The following is a 15,672-nucleotide window of genomic DNA, read 5'->3' on the forward strand; positions in this document are numbered from 1 at the left end:
CTTCATGTGCAGAAATTTTACTCATGGTTAAAAACATCAAGAAGACTTCAGGCTCATAATCCTGAATGGGCATTTTAGTAAGATCTCAAGTGGTCATTAAAATGATGGGTCTGTCATCTTCATTCTTTTGAGCCGAAAAGACAACCTCTAGGTCAAAGTTCTTGTAACTTTTAATAACCATAACAGCGATAAAGGGAAGGAATAAAGTCCCTAATGCAGCTAAGCACTCAATCACTCAGCAGATATTAATAGAGCACCTCTAGGTGTACTCTGACATAAGGTTCTGAATAATAACCAGCTTGTTCTCATGGTACCTAGTACAAACATAAAAACACAGTGACTGTATTGTATACATATTTACAAAGAAAATGGGGAAGAAAGGTTATAAAGGAGATAGAATGAACTGCATATAGGGGAACCCCAGAAAATCATCCAGCATATCTGAAAATTTAGAACAAGGGATGAGAAGACCAAAGAAGTAAAATTCCAATGGAATTATTTAAACAGATGTTAAATGAAAAAAAAAAAAACACCTTACATATTTAAATGATCTGCTAAGAGAAAATAATCCATACTTCTAAAGATAATTTTACCACTTTCCTTTTTTTGTCCATGCTCAAATGCCCATTCACTAGACTATGCATTGGAGTGGTGGTGGTGGTAGTGGTGGTGGTATGTGTGTGTGTTTAAACCTAAGAGGGAAGAAAGTGCTCGGATCAGGGTGTGTTTCTCATTGGTGAGTAAGTCCTCAATCCCTTAGTCAAGAGAAGTGTAAGCCCTTCAGAATGGGGCTTGGGAGGAACCAGGAGGGGACTGGCCATCTCCCTGAGTGACTGGCCACTTCAAAGACCAAGAAGGCACCTGAGAAATGTACCTCCCTCCCCATCACCACAATGTTTGAATTTCTAGAAATACATTTCCTTTCTCCTTTATACCAACTTCCCACTCTTACAAGCCATTTATGATTGAAATCGTTGCATTAGATTTTTCTATCCAGTTGTTACAGAAAATAAGACTCTGAAAGTTAAAAATTTTTCTTGCTCCGCTTATTGCCTACATATTTTCAGCTGAATGTATAAAAATCCACTTTTATATTTTAAGCTATCCTCAAAAAAAGCCCATTTATTTTCAGGGGGAGTGATGTCTAAAGTCTGTTTCACCTAAACTAGGTTACATAGTACATTTCATGTCTTTAATCTACAAATATCAACGGGAATTCCTTCGTGGTCAAGCTAATGCGCTAGGCCCCAAGGAACTTAGAATCTAGTAGGGAAGCCAAAGCATCAATCACTACCACACACAAAAAGTAGTACATGTCCCAAAGAACATCCAAATCACATTCAGGTCAGAACCTGCCCTCCATTTTATAATGCTATGAAAGAAAAAGTTATGGTATTACAAAAGAGTAAAATATCCTGCACTCATCATGAGAGGACTTTTGCTACTCCTAATAACACACAAAGCTCAGCAAAACAAATATATGCATAAGAATAAAAACTGAGCTGCTTATTAAACACGTAAGTGAGCTTTCTAATTTGGATAGGCTCCCTATTGCTTTGATAGGCTCCCTATCAAAAAAGCCATGGGGATCAATTTTCCATTCCAACCAAAACTCTTATCAAGTCTATTTAGTGAAGACTAAAGGTACATCTCGGTAGCTGCATTAAATCCACAGATTGCTACTTTTAATGCTAAAATGAGATAGGGTAGAATGATCTTCACTCCCATTGCAGAGAACACAAAGGAATCCCATTAAATATCACACCTTCTATGAGCATCAAACAAGAACATGACTCACCTGGGACTCTTTCCTTTTCCACCAGACTAGAGGATTTGACATAGACGCAAGCCCTGTAGCTTAGGTAACAACCCCCTCTTCTCTATGGCTTAGGTTTGGCCCATGATTGACACCCCCAAAATACAGGGAAATTGACAAGACTCGAGCTTTTACTTCAAGTGAAGTGTAGTTTTGAGCAAAGGAGTGGAACCATCACTTATGTTTTTAAGGGTTCACTTGGGCCACTGGGTTGAAACAGTCTGTAAAGGGAAACTAAGGTGGGACTCAGGCAGGGAGGGGACAGTGGCTGTCTGGGAAGTAGTCGGATTGTGGAAAAGATTTTAAAAATCTAGTCAATGGGATTTTCTGACACACTGAATGTGGGGTATGAAAGAAAAAGGAGGCATATGTGACTTCAAGATTTTGGGCCTAAGCAACTGGAAAGATGCATTTGCCCCCTAACTGAAATGAGGAAGGCTGCAGTGGAATACATATGGGGGCGAGTGTGAGGGGGACCAGGAGTTTGATGTATTACTAGACATCCAGTAGGAAATGTGGAGTGGGCGGATGGGTATTCATATTTGACGTTTAGGGGAGAGGTCCAGGCTGGAAATAGAAATTTGGGTGCTACCAGCCTATCACAAATACTCGATGCCCTTACTGGAAAACAGCAAAGGACTCTTGACACTGACTAGAGAATGATCTCACAGTAAGGATTCTCGTTGGGTGTGAGGGAAGCAGTACTCTGGCAGAGAGAAGCCTATTCTCTCATTTCTCTACAGGGCACCCATTTAGTCTGACATCATTGTTGGTAGGGGGCAATATCAAGCAAGAGACAGAGAAAGATAGCTGCTTTTCATGTACAGAACATGAAGGTCAATTTCCAATGTTAAAATGAGGTAAAGGGGAAATTAAAGCAAAGAAAATCTAGTCAAACATAGTCCAAAATAGTAGTCTGGGAGAACCCCTGTGGTATGTCATGTGCCAAAGGCATCTCATCTATTTCAGGGGCTCCTGTTTTCCCCTCAGCTCCCAGACACTTTATCTCCTGCAGATAACATGCCAACAATGGATCCATTCAACAATTTCATGAAGGTGAGTGAGGGGCAGGGAGCAAGTAACATAAACTCATTTCCAGCCAAATTTGCTATCATAAGCCAAAAAGCACATAAAGATTCATAACATTTGCCACACCAACATTTACTTTCTGTGGGAAGCAGAAAAGACACTGGACATTTAAGCTTTAGATGTTCTGAGTAGGGAACTGAAAAGAAGCCGTTTCTATAGGTGTAGTCTGATAAACTCAAATCTAAAAGTGATGGTAAACATCAAACTAATGTTTTATATTCAAAACAAGCTCAAAGCCATCAAAAATGTACCCATCTGTATTCAGTCCTCTCAGTGTTTATGGACTGCATTTTTGGAGGGATGGATATACAATGTCATCCTTCCAGTACCCTATTTGTTTTTTAAACTTCCATTCTAATTTACCAACAATTCAGTTGGACATTTACATTTACTAGCCTATTCTATCTGAGATGAAAAGTGGGCCACCAGTTAATGAAGAATTAGGAATATAGTGAGATGAGAAATAACCCAGCAATAAAGAGACTTCATTACCAATTCCTCACTCAGCAGTCAACTGAAAACAAGGACACTGCTACCCATGTGAAGATCCATCCATCCATTCCGCTCATAAAATTACGGAGAGATTGAGTGAAAACAAAACAACTTTATAGAAGGCATCACAAGTAGTCCAAATCTTGCTTCAATTTTTTAGCAAGTATTTGCTCTGCCAGGAAACATTTCCAGAAAGGAAAGGTTTTGTCTCAATTGCTGTGGCAGCAAACATTGGTGTTGAAGCAATCAGAATCAGGTTGGTATCAGGATACTCTCGCTGGCTTTCTATGGCTTTCAAAATCCTTGTACTGCTATCATGGGCGTTTGCCAGTAAATGTGACTTTTAATACTTCATCTTCATCCAGGTGTATTTATACAACTGTGATTACAGAAAATTTTACAAAAATTGGTGTAAATATGCTGTGATACTAATCCAAAAGGACAGTTTTTCTCCCTGTATACTTACACCAGATTCACATATTAAGGTACAAATTAGTCTTTACTTCCACAAGCCCAAGGTAGGTCTAATCAGTAACTTTATAAAGCTCTCAGGTCAAATTTAAATAGCATTACTACATATTTGTGAGAAAATGCCCAGCATGTCATTATATGTTATTATTTAATCCTCAATATTTTATCAGGTAGCTGTATTCCAAAAGCTAAGGGATTTTACTCAAGGTTATATTACGAAGGGACTGAGTTGGGATTTACTGAACCTTCTTCACTAACCCTGTTAACTACTCTACTCTTGTTATTTGTGTCATAATTGGCAGGAAAATCCTTTAAAAAACTCTCTGGCTTTGCTTTGTTCTCAAAGTCCACCTTGGGGAAAGAGGAACCCCCAAAAGTGCTCGCAGGTGGAGAGGAAAGCAGCCAGAGGTCTTGGGTGCTGAAGGAACCCAGAAGCATCAGAGATGTAAGGCTTTCCTGGAGACAGAGGAGGGGGCGGCCTGGCATATGGTCAGTGTCCATCAATATCTGACGAATAAACTTTTTTTTAAGTAGGCTCCATACCCAGCACAGAGCCCAGTGAGGGGCTTTGAACTCACAACCCTGAGATCAAGACCTTAGCTGAGATCAAGAGTTGGACGCTTAACTGACTGAGACTCCCTTGGGCCCCTGACGAATAAACTCTTATGCCTAAAATTCTATCAAAACATTTTGGCTAGATAAGATGAACTCCAGAGGTATTTCAGAATATCAACAGATTCTGGATGAATTTAGATATACAATTAGCCACCTTGGGAGAGTATTGGCCTTTTTGGCATAAAACTGGGTATTCTGTTTAGTAACACTTTTCCAGGAAAAAAAAGAAGGGACCAGAGTTTCCTTTGTCCTCTGATCATAAGGAAAGGGTCTGGATTAAGCAAAAACGCAATTTGCAGGAGATGTCTGGGTTAAGAGCAATAGAGTACCAGCGGGCACGAAGGCCTCCACATGCTTCATTTTCTTCTTCCCTGCCTTATCATCTCATCTCCAGGCATTTGCTGAGGAACTTCTGTTTGAAACAGAAACGCCACTGCTCTTAACTTCTGGTGTAAATCAGTCTCCCCAGCCCATCTTCTGCCAACTCTAGAATCTCCTGGACTCCCCTCCTCTCTCCTGAGCATGCCCTGAACAATGTGGACACCCTCTGCTTCCCCTCCCTGAGAACACCCTCAGAAGCCCCGGAGCCGCCTTCCCTCACTCCCACTCCTACTGTGAACAGTGGCTCACTTGGGAGAACAGAGACATTTGTCACAACTTTCATTCCAAAGTTTCAGGAACAACGAAACTTGCACAGTTTTGAAAGAAAGATCACAGATATCTTCTTGCGGTCACCAAAGCAGAGATTTTCTCTTTGTTTTCAAATGCTGTCTTGCAAAATTTCTCAAGAACAAACATACATAATCTGACCTTTGAAAACCACTCTCCACTTAAATAGAAATTTACTTACATTATACTTCACACAGTTCCTAAAGCTCACTTTATGTTATTTGTATCTTTTTGTTGTAAGAAGACATTCCAAAGAAAAAGTGGTCATGAATGCTCACACTTCTCTTACTGTGCACTACCCACCCACCCACAGTTTGGTACTGTGCACTACCAAACACATACACAAATTAAACCCGAGTTCAAGTCAGCATGGCTTTTTGTCTCAAAGGCTCTCGGTATCAGCCACGTTTTGACAGTAACAACAATAAAAATTTAAACCTGAAGTTGATAAAACCTGGTAAGTGTCATGTAATCAGCACGTGGAGGATGAACACTGCTAACGTTACACCGAACAGTGTGTGTCATTACATTGCCTGTCAAATTAAGACCTCCTCATTTCAAATCCAATTGCTGTGTATGATTTTATAAAATGATCGACATTTTTCAATTTAAGAATATCTACCTTCCCACCTAGTGTCCCCCAATAAACAATCTTGACAAGCTGCTTAATCATGCAAAAGCTATTAATTGCTTAAAGACCCTTAGGTTGTTTTCAAGCGGTGTTTCCTTCTGATATTTATAATGGGAAAATACATACCCCTGCATACCTTTGTGCCTGCTTGATGGTGGTGACACGGCGTCCCGAGTGGTAAACTGCCTTCATCACACTGATCCATGTGCCTTCGTCTATTAACTATCACCTTTACTAACGTGTGTGCAGACTACTGATCACACCTCTGAACCTAGAGGGAGTTCAATCCAGCTTAGGTATGATACAGCTCCCCCAGTGGGCAATTGGAAGAGGAAAAGGCGGGGAGCGGGGGACTATAAAAAGACAGGAAAAAAGAGGAGACAAGAATAGGTAAAAATGGAATAGGAGATATTAAAATGGAGAACTTAACTGAAACCTTTGCCAGTGCTTTTGGTAATTCGAGTCCTTTGATTCAGTTCCACCAAATTACCCAGAGCATTATCTTTGCACAGAGCATGCTCCAGAAATAAGCAGACCCCCAGCTCTGTGAGCTTCAGGCAGCAAAGCTCTGTTAACTGCCTTTTCATTCCTTTAAGAATAGCATCTCCTAGTTTATACTGTATCATCTATTTAGCATGGTGATCTGGCTTCTCCTTCCATTAACATATTTAAAAACAAAATTTTGTTTTATAGCACAAGGAAGAAAGAACTAGAAAGCATGATAGAGTTTTCAAGGGAAAGACAAAGGAAATAAAGGGCTAGCTTTGTTGGGTTTATTAAATTTCAAGGGCTCTGCCCGCCAGTTGGAAAAATGCATGATATCACCAGTGTGTTTATTAAAAGTGCTACTTTAAATTGCAGATTGAGCAAATGTGAATTCCCCTTGGTAGCTGTAGGTTATTGACTAACAATTATACGCAATTTTTAAATGAAAGGAGGAGGGAAAATAGGAAAAACTTGAAGGACTATAGTTCTAAAATCTGCTGCTAATTTAAGTAAAATTTAAAATCTAAATGTATGCTTAGTAAAATGTCCAGATTCACAAAGATGCAACATTCTCAAGATCACTCTGCATTTTGATTATTAAAGTCTTTAAAAGTGATGCTCAGAATCAAATAGCAAAATAGTATAAACTTTGCTCAATGCTTCCTTGACAGTTTAATAGTGATTTAAGAAGGGGGTGAAGAAGGGGGTGGGGAACCTTCCAGAGCGAATGGTTACTTGCTAGCTAACTTGAAAAATACACTTGTTTCAGCACAGAAATAACAAATCTGTTTCTGATTCCAGACATTATTTTCCAAATGGTGCCAAGAAAAGAATCTAAGGAATTCTTTTACATGCACAACATACACGAGACAACTGGAAAGCAGTCTGTGATCTGTTCCAGGATGCATGTGGAGGGAGAGAGAGCTGAGTTTCTAGTATGAACGGCCCTCGTGGGAGCAGAAGCACATGCCTGAGATAGTTCATAGCTGTAATCTCCAACATAACTCTTTGCTATTATTAGACAACCTAAAGGCTTTCCTAAGTCTGTAACTTGTGAAGCAGAAAAGGATAAAGACAGGACCCTACCATGCTGAGCATGCAGGCAGCTGGGATACACCCACTCCATAGAATTTACCACTTTTCCAATCCATGAAACTGGGATTTCTAGATCTCAAATGGCAATAAGGGCTGAGAAAGGGAAAGAATCTAGTCCAACACACCAAAGCCAGGTTTAAATCCCCAGAGAGAATGCTGACCAGGTAAAACCCAATACTAAATTCAGAAACTAAAGGTCCATGATGCTCATAAAACCGAAATTATTCTTGGACCACAAAGGGATATATGTATTATTCCTTTCCACATTAAGAATGACATTTTTAAAATAATACTTTATTTTCTCTACTTTTATTTCTAATACTTTATTTTCAACCACATATATAAATTGCTTTGCAATTTTTAAAATTATGTCACGAATATGACAATGAATCAAAAGTACGTAATTTAGCAGGCGTCACTTGTGCTATATTAATAAGCGGAAGACTTAGCAACAAAATCCACTTTGAAGAGAAGGAGGCTAACAGGAGAATTCTGAAAGACTGAGTCATCCCCAAGACTGAGCTATCTAATGCAACTGTTTAAATTTTGGCTCGCACTGAGATGACTGCAGTGAACCAAGTTTAATTTTGTTTTTTTGTTTTTCCCTTTCTCAGGAGGATGAGTTCATGAAGAAAACTGGATCATTTATAGGAAAGAAAAAGGCAACATTTTCTTTAGGGTGACTGACCATAGTGGGTCCATTCTTCACCCTTCTACCTGCACATAAGCTTGCACCGCCATGAGCTTCACATGCATCATCAAAGCAGCTATGCTGGATAGTCATTCTTATAGTGCCACGCTTGCCATTAAATACACCTCTTGTAAGGCTAACTTCAATCGTGTGATTTTACACATGGTCCGCTCTAAAGGGTTGAACAGTGTCTCCGTAAATCCACGTCCACCAGGAACCTCAGAATGTGGCCTTATTTGGAAAGAGTCCTTGCAGATGTCATCACTTAAGATGAGGTCCTATTCTGAATTAGGGTGGGCCTGAAATCCAATGACACATGTCCTTATCTAAAAATGACAGAGATACCCCAGGAAGAAGGCCACATGAAAACAGGGCCACAGATGCTACCACAAACCAAGAAATACCCAAGGCCACCAGAAACTGGAAGAAGCAAGGAAAGACTCTCCCTAAGAGACTTCAGAGGGGAAGTCACCCTGCCAACACCTTGATTTTAGATTCTAACTTCTAGATTATGAGAGAAGAAATGTCTGTTTTAAGCCACTTACCTACGGGTAACTTGTTACAGAAGCTCTAGGAAACGAATACAGATTTGTCTACTAACCAGTGCCAGTTGGCCAACGCTTTGTTACCAGTCTGCAACAAAAGTACTACAGGAAGCAAGATTAAATGCTTAAGGACTCATATAGCTGTTTGACATGGTGCTGACATCACATAGCACATAATGTTGTTTTACAAAATATCTGTCTGTGATGGATTGGAAATTACAAGGAGCTAAAAATAGTCTTCACAGTTACAGATGCACTGCGAAGATAATTAATATTTACAAAGAGGAAGCTGGAGTGCCATAATTAAGAAATTTGCATTCTGAATCATTTCAGAGAAACTTGTATTCCACTCAGTATTGGTGGTAAAAATATTTTATTCTAATATTTTGAATAGCATAATCCACGAATGGTTTACAATATATGCATGGTAGTTAGCTGTTAATCATATTATCTGATTAGCCGGAAACTTACTTCCTAGACCATGGTGGATCATTGATAACACAATGAAGGAACAACACACCAGAGCTTTGTTAACCACAGGGATCTTGGCAGAACTTAAGAGAACATCTTCTCAGAGACTGGGAGCTCAGACATTGTTCACACAAAATGAATGTGGGTGGAGTAAATGGATCTGAGCTACTTCAATGGCAATAATAGAGAGTAACTATAACTATGTGAGTTATAATAGCAGACAGCAATGACAAAGATGACATCTCTCTTCCAAGAAGGCATTTTTTTCTAGCACCAAATTGACCAAAAGCTGAGTAGACATGACTTTAGAAAAAAACAGTCTAAATGAAGAAAGAGGAAACCCTGCAGCAATATGGGAGACCGTCTGATGTGAATGTTTTCTCTCAACAGTTAAAAAAAATATATACAGGAACATGATTTACCCAAACGAAGGGCAATCATGTTTTCCTTTAACATCAATGCTAATCATAACCACAGATTCAAGAGCCCCTAGAACCTCAGCTAGCCATAGAAATAGGCCAATTAATGAAAGCCTCTGAAAAAGTCTCCAACAGAGGGAAACACAAACACGGTAAGAAACACAAAGCATCTGCAAGTAGCCCTTCATATTCCTGTGTTCAGTCTCACTCACCAGTACTTTCTCATGAGTCTGCCTCATCGGAAGCATGGAAGGGCAACCTAAAAATCATTACTGTAAATCAAGAGGCTATAAATCACAGGAAGAGAGCCAAATGTCGACTGTTGGTTCTGGCTGCTGGCAGATCAGAAAGTGGGCTTTAAAGGGGATTGTGGATTCCTGATTTGAACACACACTTCAGCACAAAAGTACTTGCTTGTCATCACATGCCATTCACTTGACTTTCTAAACTTTCCTAAGTTACCACGGAAACTAAGAGTCCATGAAATTGATAGATTCTTTAATAAAATGAAATTGCTGTTATGGGAATGGGTGGAGACAAATATGCTGAAGCTACAGAAGTCATACCCTGCAACAACTCCACACCTGCATTCAATTAAAAAATCCTAAACCTTAAACTATCATTAGATCATAATGATTTCAACTACACTGCGGAAATTACACTAGCTTAGCATACACTCTCCTCCCATAATACTGAATTCTGGCTCATTATCGTTACATTTTTTTTTGAGCAAATAATTTTTTAACAAACAGCATCATGAGAGCCCATAAGTCATTTCACCTAAAATTATTTTTCAGAACTATTCAAATTCATTTCAGTCTTACAGAGCTCTTTAGAAATACACTGCAACTAGATACTCTCCATAACAAGAACTAATTAACTAAGTGAATTCTTAGGGAGAGAAAAATGTGATGTTCTTGTTTTTACCCCCTTGATTTCATCAAATGTGTATCACCCATGGAAACAAATACACCAAACTCAAAGTTTCATATTAAAGACTTTGGTGGCTTTTAAGGTGTCAAATTAGAGTGAAATCTGTAAAGGTGGAAACTAGAGAATCCATGCCTAGAACTCATTAATGGGCTTTGTGGACAAAGAAGAAATCAGCAAAGCCAGCCAGCCAGGACCACTTCATTTCCAAAAGCTGAAAAGCTGTCAAGAATTTCCCATCAACAGAATGACATACACTGAAAGATATGAACAAAATAGTCTACTCCGGTTCCAAGAGAATTAATTTTAACTCTTCCATTCCAACAATCTCATAGACAAACACACTCTCAAATGTCTAAATTAATTACATTAAGACAGGAGTTGTAACAAAAATAGAGTCTGAAGAAAAAATAATTGCCTAAAAAGAGGAAACACTCCCTAACTAATCAGGGAGTCTCTATATATACTCCTCTGTTCACCATCTTACAGTACTTAGTAAGCACTATCATCCGTACATAGCTAGAACAAGAAGTATGTTCTACAAGAAAATTAATTTCACTCCTGAATTCACACATTAAAGCTTCAAGCAATAGAATCGCTTTCCCCTTCCCATTCACTCTGATCCTTTACAGGAGCAACTTATCCCATAAAAACTTCTCTGATAGAACTCATGCTACAACTGTAAACCATTCCTACTTTCATTAAGTTTCCTTAATTCTAAACTTGTAACTACTTTTGTCAATGACAAAACACATACAAAACACATCCAAACACAGAAATATCCTTTCTATCTAAAAGAAAATTCCATCTCCCCAGCAGGAGGTCTTTCTTCCTGTTTGCAACAACAATAACAAAAGAACAATGACTTTTTCACTTTCATACTTGCAAACTCCCCCAAACTTTGATTTTAATAGTGTTAGCCTAGCCCTGTGACTTAAGACTCTGATGCCAGATGATGGTTCTCCTAACTATAACTTCACCACCCAAATGGACCCAAAGCCCCCTCACCTTTCAGGCAGAACATTCTGAAGCAGTGCCATGGAGGGGCCGGTGCTCTACGGTCCCATGGAGCCTGCAGTGCTAGGCACAGCTGTCTCCCAGCCCACCTCCCCACATTCACTGCCAGAGAGCGGGGCACTCAGCCAGCAACTGTGATTACAGGAAGCCACTGCCCAATCCCCGGCTTTCTGGGCTGAGCTGCTGACACCTCCCTATCTCTCATACGCTGTTTCACACCATGGAATCAGCCAGGATCATCTTGGAAAGTGAGGGGCGCCAGGGGTGAGCAGTCACTGTTCACTTAGTCCAGGGCAGAACAGCGTCAGGGCAAGCCCGTTTGTTTGTCTTATCAGCATTTTCCACTGCACCAGATGCAGGACCTCACGTGATCGACAACACAAAAAGGAAATCACTTGATTCAGTTTAACTCTTTGCTATTAATTATGACTCCTATTCTTGGACCTCATTATTCCTTTGTTACTCATATTCTTAACTTTTTTTTTTTCTGGCGTATAACAACTCATATACTGGGACATAATCAGCACTAAACATTATGGTGTGAAACTCTGCACACAGCTGTTGGAGTCGATATAAATGGGTGGATCTATGTGAAGCACTCAACAGTATCGAACAAGGAGTAAGCACTGTGGAAGTGCTGACTGTCATTATTACTACTACCACAGCTAGTAAAAACTGGAGTGTTAGGATACAAATCTGAAGCGTGTTACGCTTTCATGGCATTGCCATTTCTCAGATGAGGAAACAAAGATCAGTCCACTTACGTCAGCATCGGAGGATGTGAATTTCTCACTCAGCTGCAGCCGTAATCGGATTGTCCAATCTCTCCTCCATCGAAAAGCTAAATTCACTCGGCTGCGTTCAAGATTACTGTAGACTTTTTAGCACGGGTGAAAAAGCCATCAAAGTCATTTTACTGCCTATCTAAAGAGAAATGGTCTACAAATGTAGCCTTGGGAGCACCCTGCTTGAAAGTACTGTCTGAACTGTGAGTGCCCTCGAGATGCTTGGAGACTCTCGAACCCCCTGGCCACCGGAAGCAGCCATTGTTTGCAAGGCCCTTTGCTGTGTGCAGGTCTTCCTTTTGACTCCACAGGATGCAGGAAACTGACTCACAGAACCAATCTATCTGTCTGTGTCCTGGGGTGCTTGCTGCAGCCCTTGTGACATGGGGTAGATGCTCTGTGTCTTCTGGCTTTTAACATACAGTTCAGCACACCCTCATTTGGCTTCCACTCCTCGTCTTCCAGTATTACCAGCGGTGCCTGGTTAATAAGTTCCCTACCGTGAGGAAGTCATTGCACTAGTTGCTATGACCACAAAGAAATGTTAAGAGGTCCCCTGCCAGAAACAGCTGGGTTGAAAAAAACTTGCATGTGGAATGACAAGCAATGATATTAACTCTTAGAACAGAACAGGAAGGAACCTTATCGCTCATCCCATCTGGTAAAAGGGTTCAGAGATGAGGTGATTTGCCCAACTAACCAGCAGCGAGCTGAGTCAAAATCAAAATCAAGCCACCTGTTCTACCTTTTCCATCTCACTACATGACCCTCCCCACAGATGGGGAGAGTCATTCCTTGTCCTTTCCTGTTTTGAGGGGGTCTCCTGTGCAATTTACGAATTGCAAAGGTATTCCTGAAAGTATTCTTTTGGGTTGGATTCAGCTTTTTAAGTTGCACACACAGAGAGAGAACTTCTACAGGTTGGAGAATTAAGGCTTCTGAACACAAGTCAGTGCACAGAGTTTGGGGGGCTTATATGCTTTTACCAGCACTCTGAATACAGTCAAACCTTTCCATATAGAGGCTCCTTTATATGCTAGAAAGAATACTGAACTGGAAAGCAAAGAGAACCTGATTGCAGCCACATCTATACCATTATCCAGCTGGTCTCTACAGCAATTCCTGAGCTGTAAACATGCACACTGAATGAGGGAACTAAATTAACTCTTAAGATTCGAGCCTCTGAAGGGAGCTTGGCCCTGTGGACATCTTGATTTTGGACTTCTGGTCTCCTGAATTATGAGAGAATAAATTTCTGTTGTTTTAAGTCACCCATTTGTTGTAATTCGTTACAGCAGCCCCAGGAAACTAATACATTTAATAAGGTAAGCATTCTGGGAGAAAGGGAACAATCCTCTTCTCTTTTTAAACTAACTTCAATTTATCATTATATGGGCTTAAAACCTGTTTCTTCCATGCCACTGTGGCTAAATTTTTACTGAAAAAAAAAATCTTCCTATAACACTCTTAGCACGAATACCATCTCCTATTAAATTAATGAAATTATAGGTATTACCAATCTGAAAAGGTCACAGCATTAAAAATCAAGCCATGGAAATGGAAGATGCTTTTATTAATATCAAATATAAAATTATATATATTTTTAAAATTCCTTACTTTCACCAACAAACAACTGTGAATATGTTTGAGAAATAAAACATGAAAAGGCACACTGTTCAATCTAGGGGGGAAAAAATAAGAACTACCCATGAAAATGATTATGATCTGTCACCACCGATGAGTGCTATTGAGAAGCCTGCATGAGGGGAGTGGGCCTGGATGATGTATGCAGAATCCACCGTCCGCTGGACAGGACACAAGTGCCTTTGCCAGCCATGACCTTAGAACACAACTACTTCCCCCCTTAGAGGATTACAACATCCAGCATCGTGCTAAAGTTTAACATTATTATCTCTGCCAGAGGGAGTGGTAGCCACACAAACAGCCAAAAATTTTTTAGATCCTTACATCTTCCAAACCACTCCAGTGCTATGAAACTTGTTGCTTTAAAAAAAAAAATGTTGTCATTTCAATAAAATAGTGAGGATATGAGTAAGTTAGGAATTAATTTATATGATACATAGAATTAGTGGATCTAGATAGACTCAAAATTCTACTTTGCTCCTGGCAGAACACAAGATGGACTTATACAAGAAAAACAGGCAAACCAGGTTTTCTTTCGCTGCATCTTGACCCTTACTCTTACCAAAAAAGTCAGACAAAGATGAAAAAAACCTTTCACCCATTCCAGAGTTTGTTTCACTTGAACTAAAGAAGTATTCCACCAGGTAAGAAGGCCTGTCTTCATACCTCCATCTCTAGGCATGCATCTCAGTGCTTTAAAATCATAGGAGATTAAAGACAGATTCCCAAACACCATGTTCCATTTCCCCTAAACTACAAGAGACTGAAGATGCTGAAACCCTCTGAAACTTTTAAGATTAGAATGACCAGAGAGGAAGCCCCTCGGGTAGCCAGGGCTGAACAGCACCATCTGAACATCTTTCAAAAGATTTCGTCATTCCCAGCTCCTCCCCTATCCTATAGTATTTCAGCTTTTACCAACATTCTGAGGTTTTTTGTATATTTATTACTACCACCGGTCCAAGAGAAAGAAGAAAAAATACGACAGCATTATAACTTTAAGTTGGCTGATTTCACGTTTTCCCTGGCTAGCCCCCGTACTTCGGTGCCCCAGTCTGGGCACTTCTGTAGCAGGGTTAGTTCATCCTACAAAAACCTGGACATGGGTCTTTGTTCTAGACATGACATCACGGTCAAGAAAGCAGCCCTCGTTTGGCTCCTTACCGTGAAATCTGTCTCTCATCTTATTCATGCCCACCCTGGCTCTCCTAACAGCCAAATGAACTGGTTTTCTTTTTGTTAAGAACTCTTGGGTCCCTCTGGTTCTTTTTTCCCAGGGAATATAATAATGAGTTTCCAAGATGACCTGAGCTCTTAGCTGAGATGATCTTACAGCCTTTCCTGATCTCTCTTAGCTGTGCAGACTTGCCCTAGTTCCACCGCCATCCACTGGGATCCGTCTGTAACTCCACCCACTGCCTTAGAAACACAGCACACCTCCTGAGTAACAGCAGCCGGGGGGGGGGGGGCTTTACTATGCAGCCTTGCTCCATCCTTCCTGCTTGATGAGCTTCCAAAGGTACTACCCATGACTGAGATGTTTCTCTAAGGTATAACACTTCCTGATACCTTTATAGTAGTTTATTTTTTCTTTCTAAATCTGATCTCTTAATCTGCTTTCATATTTACTACACCTCTCCAAAAGAGCTCCAATTGCTCCATTCTCTCCTTTAGGAAAATAATAATAATAATAATAATAATAGTAATGTTCCCACTAATGTAAAAAAACACAAGGTAAGAATAAACCCCAAATTCCTCATCTAGCAATAAAAGCCTGTGTGACACTTGGACTCAATTCTTTCCCCA

General features: G+C 40.0%; 1 protein-coding gene across 3 annotated transcripts in view; it reads right to left on the bottom strand.

The window, feature by feature from the left end:
- The window catches only part of NHSL1 (NHS like 1), a 128,010-nt gene that overhangs the window by 93,748 nt on the left and 18,590 nt on the right, over window positions 1-15,672 (bottom strand). The window contains exon 1 of one of the 3 annotated variants that reach the window (XM_073894001.1): window positions 11,429-11,546. The exons of the other annotated variants lie outside the window; for them this stretch is intronic. Coding sequence (XP_073750102.1) covers window positions 11,429-11,444 — 16 coding nt within the window. The 5' untranslated portion in view covers window positions 11,445-11,546. Of the gene's footprint in view, window positions 1-11,428; window positions 11,547-15,672 lie in introns of those variants that run through there. 3 annotated transcript variants of the gene reach the window in all.

Source organism: Callorhinus ursinus, unplaced genomic scaffold (assembly GCF_003265705.2).
Source record: "Callorhinus ursinus isolate GAN/ISIS: 27379988/994484 unplaced genomic scaffold, GSC_fseal_2.0 scaffold6, whole genome shotgun sequence".
Classification (NCBI taxonomy): Eukaryota; Metazoa; Chordata; class Mammalia; order Carnivora; family Otariidae; genus Callorhinus; species Callorhinus ursinus.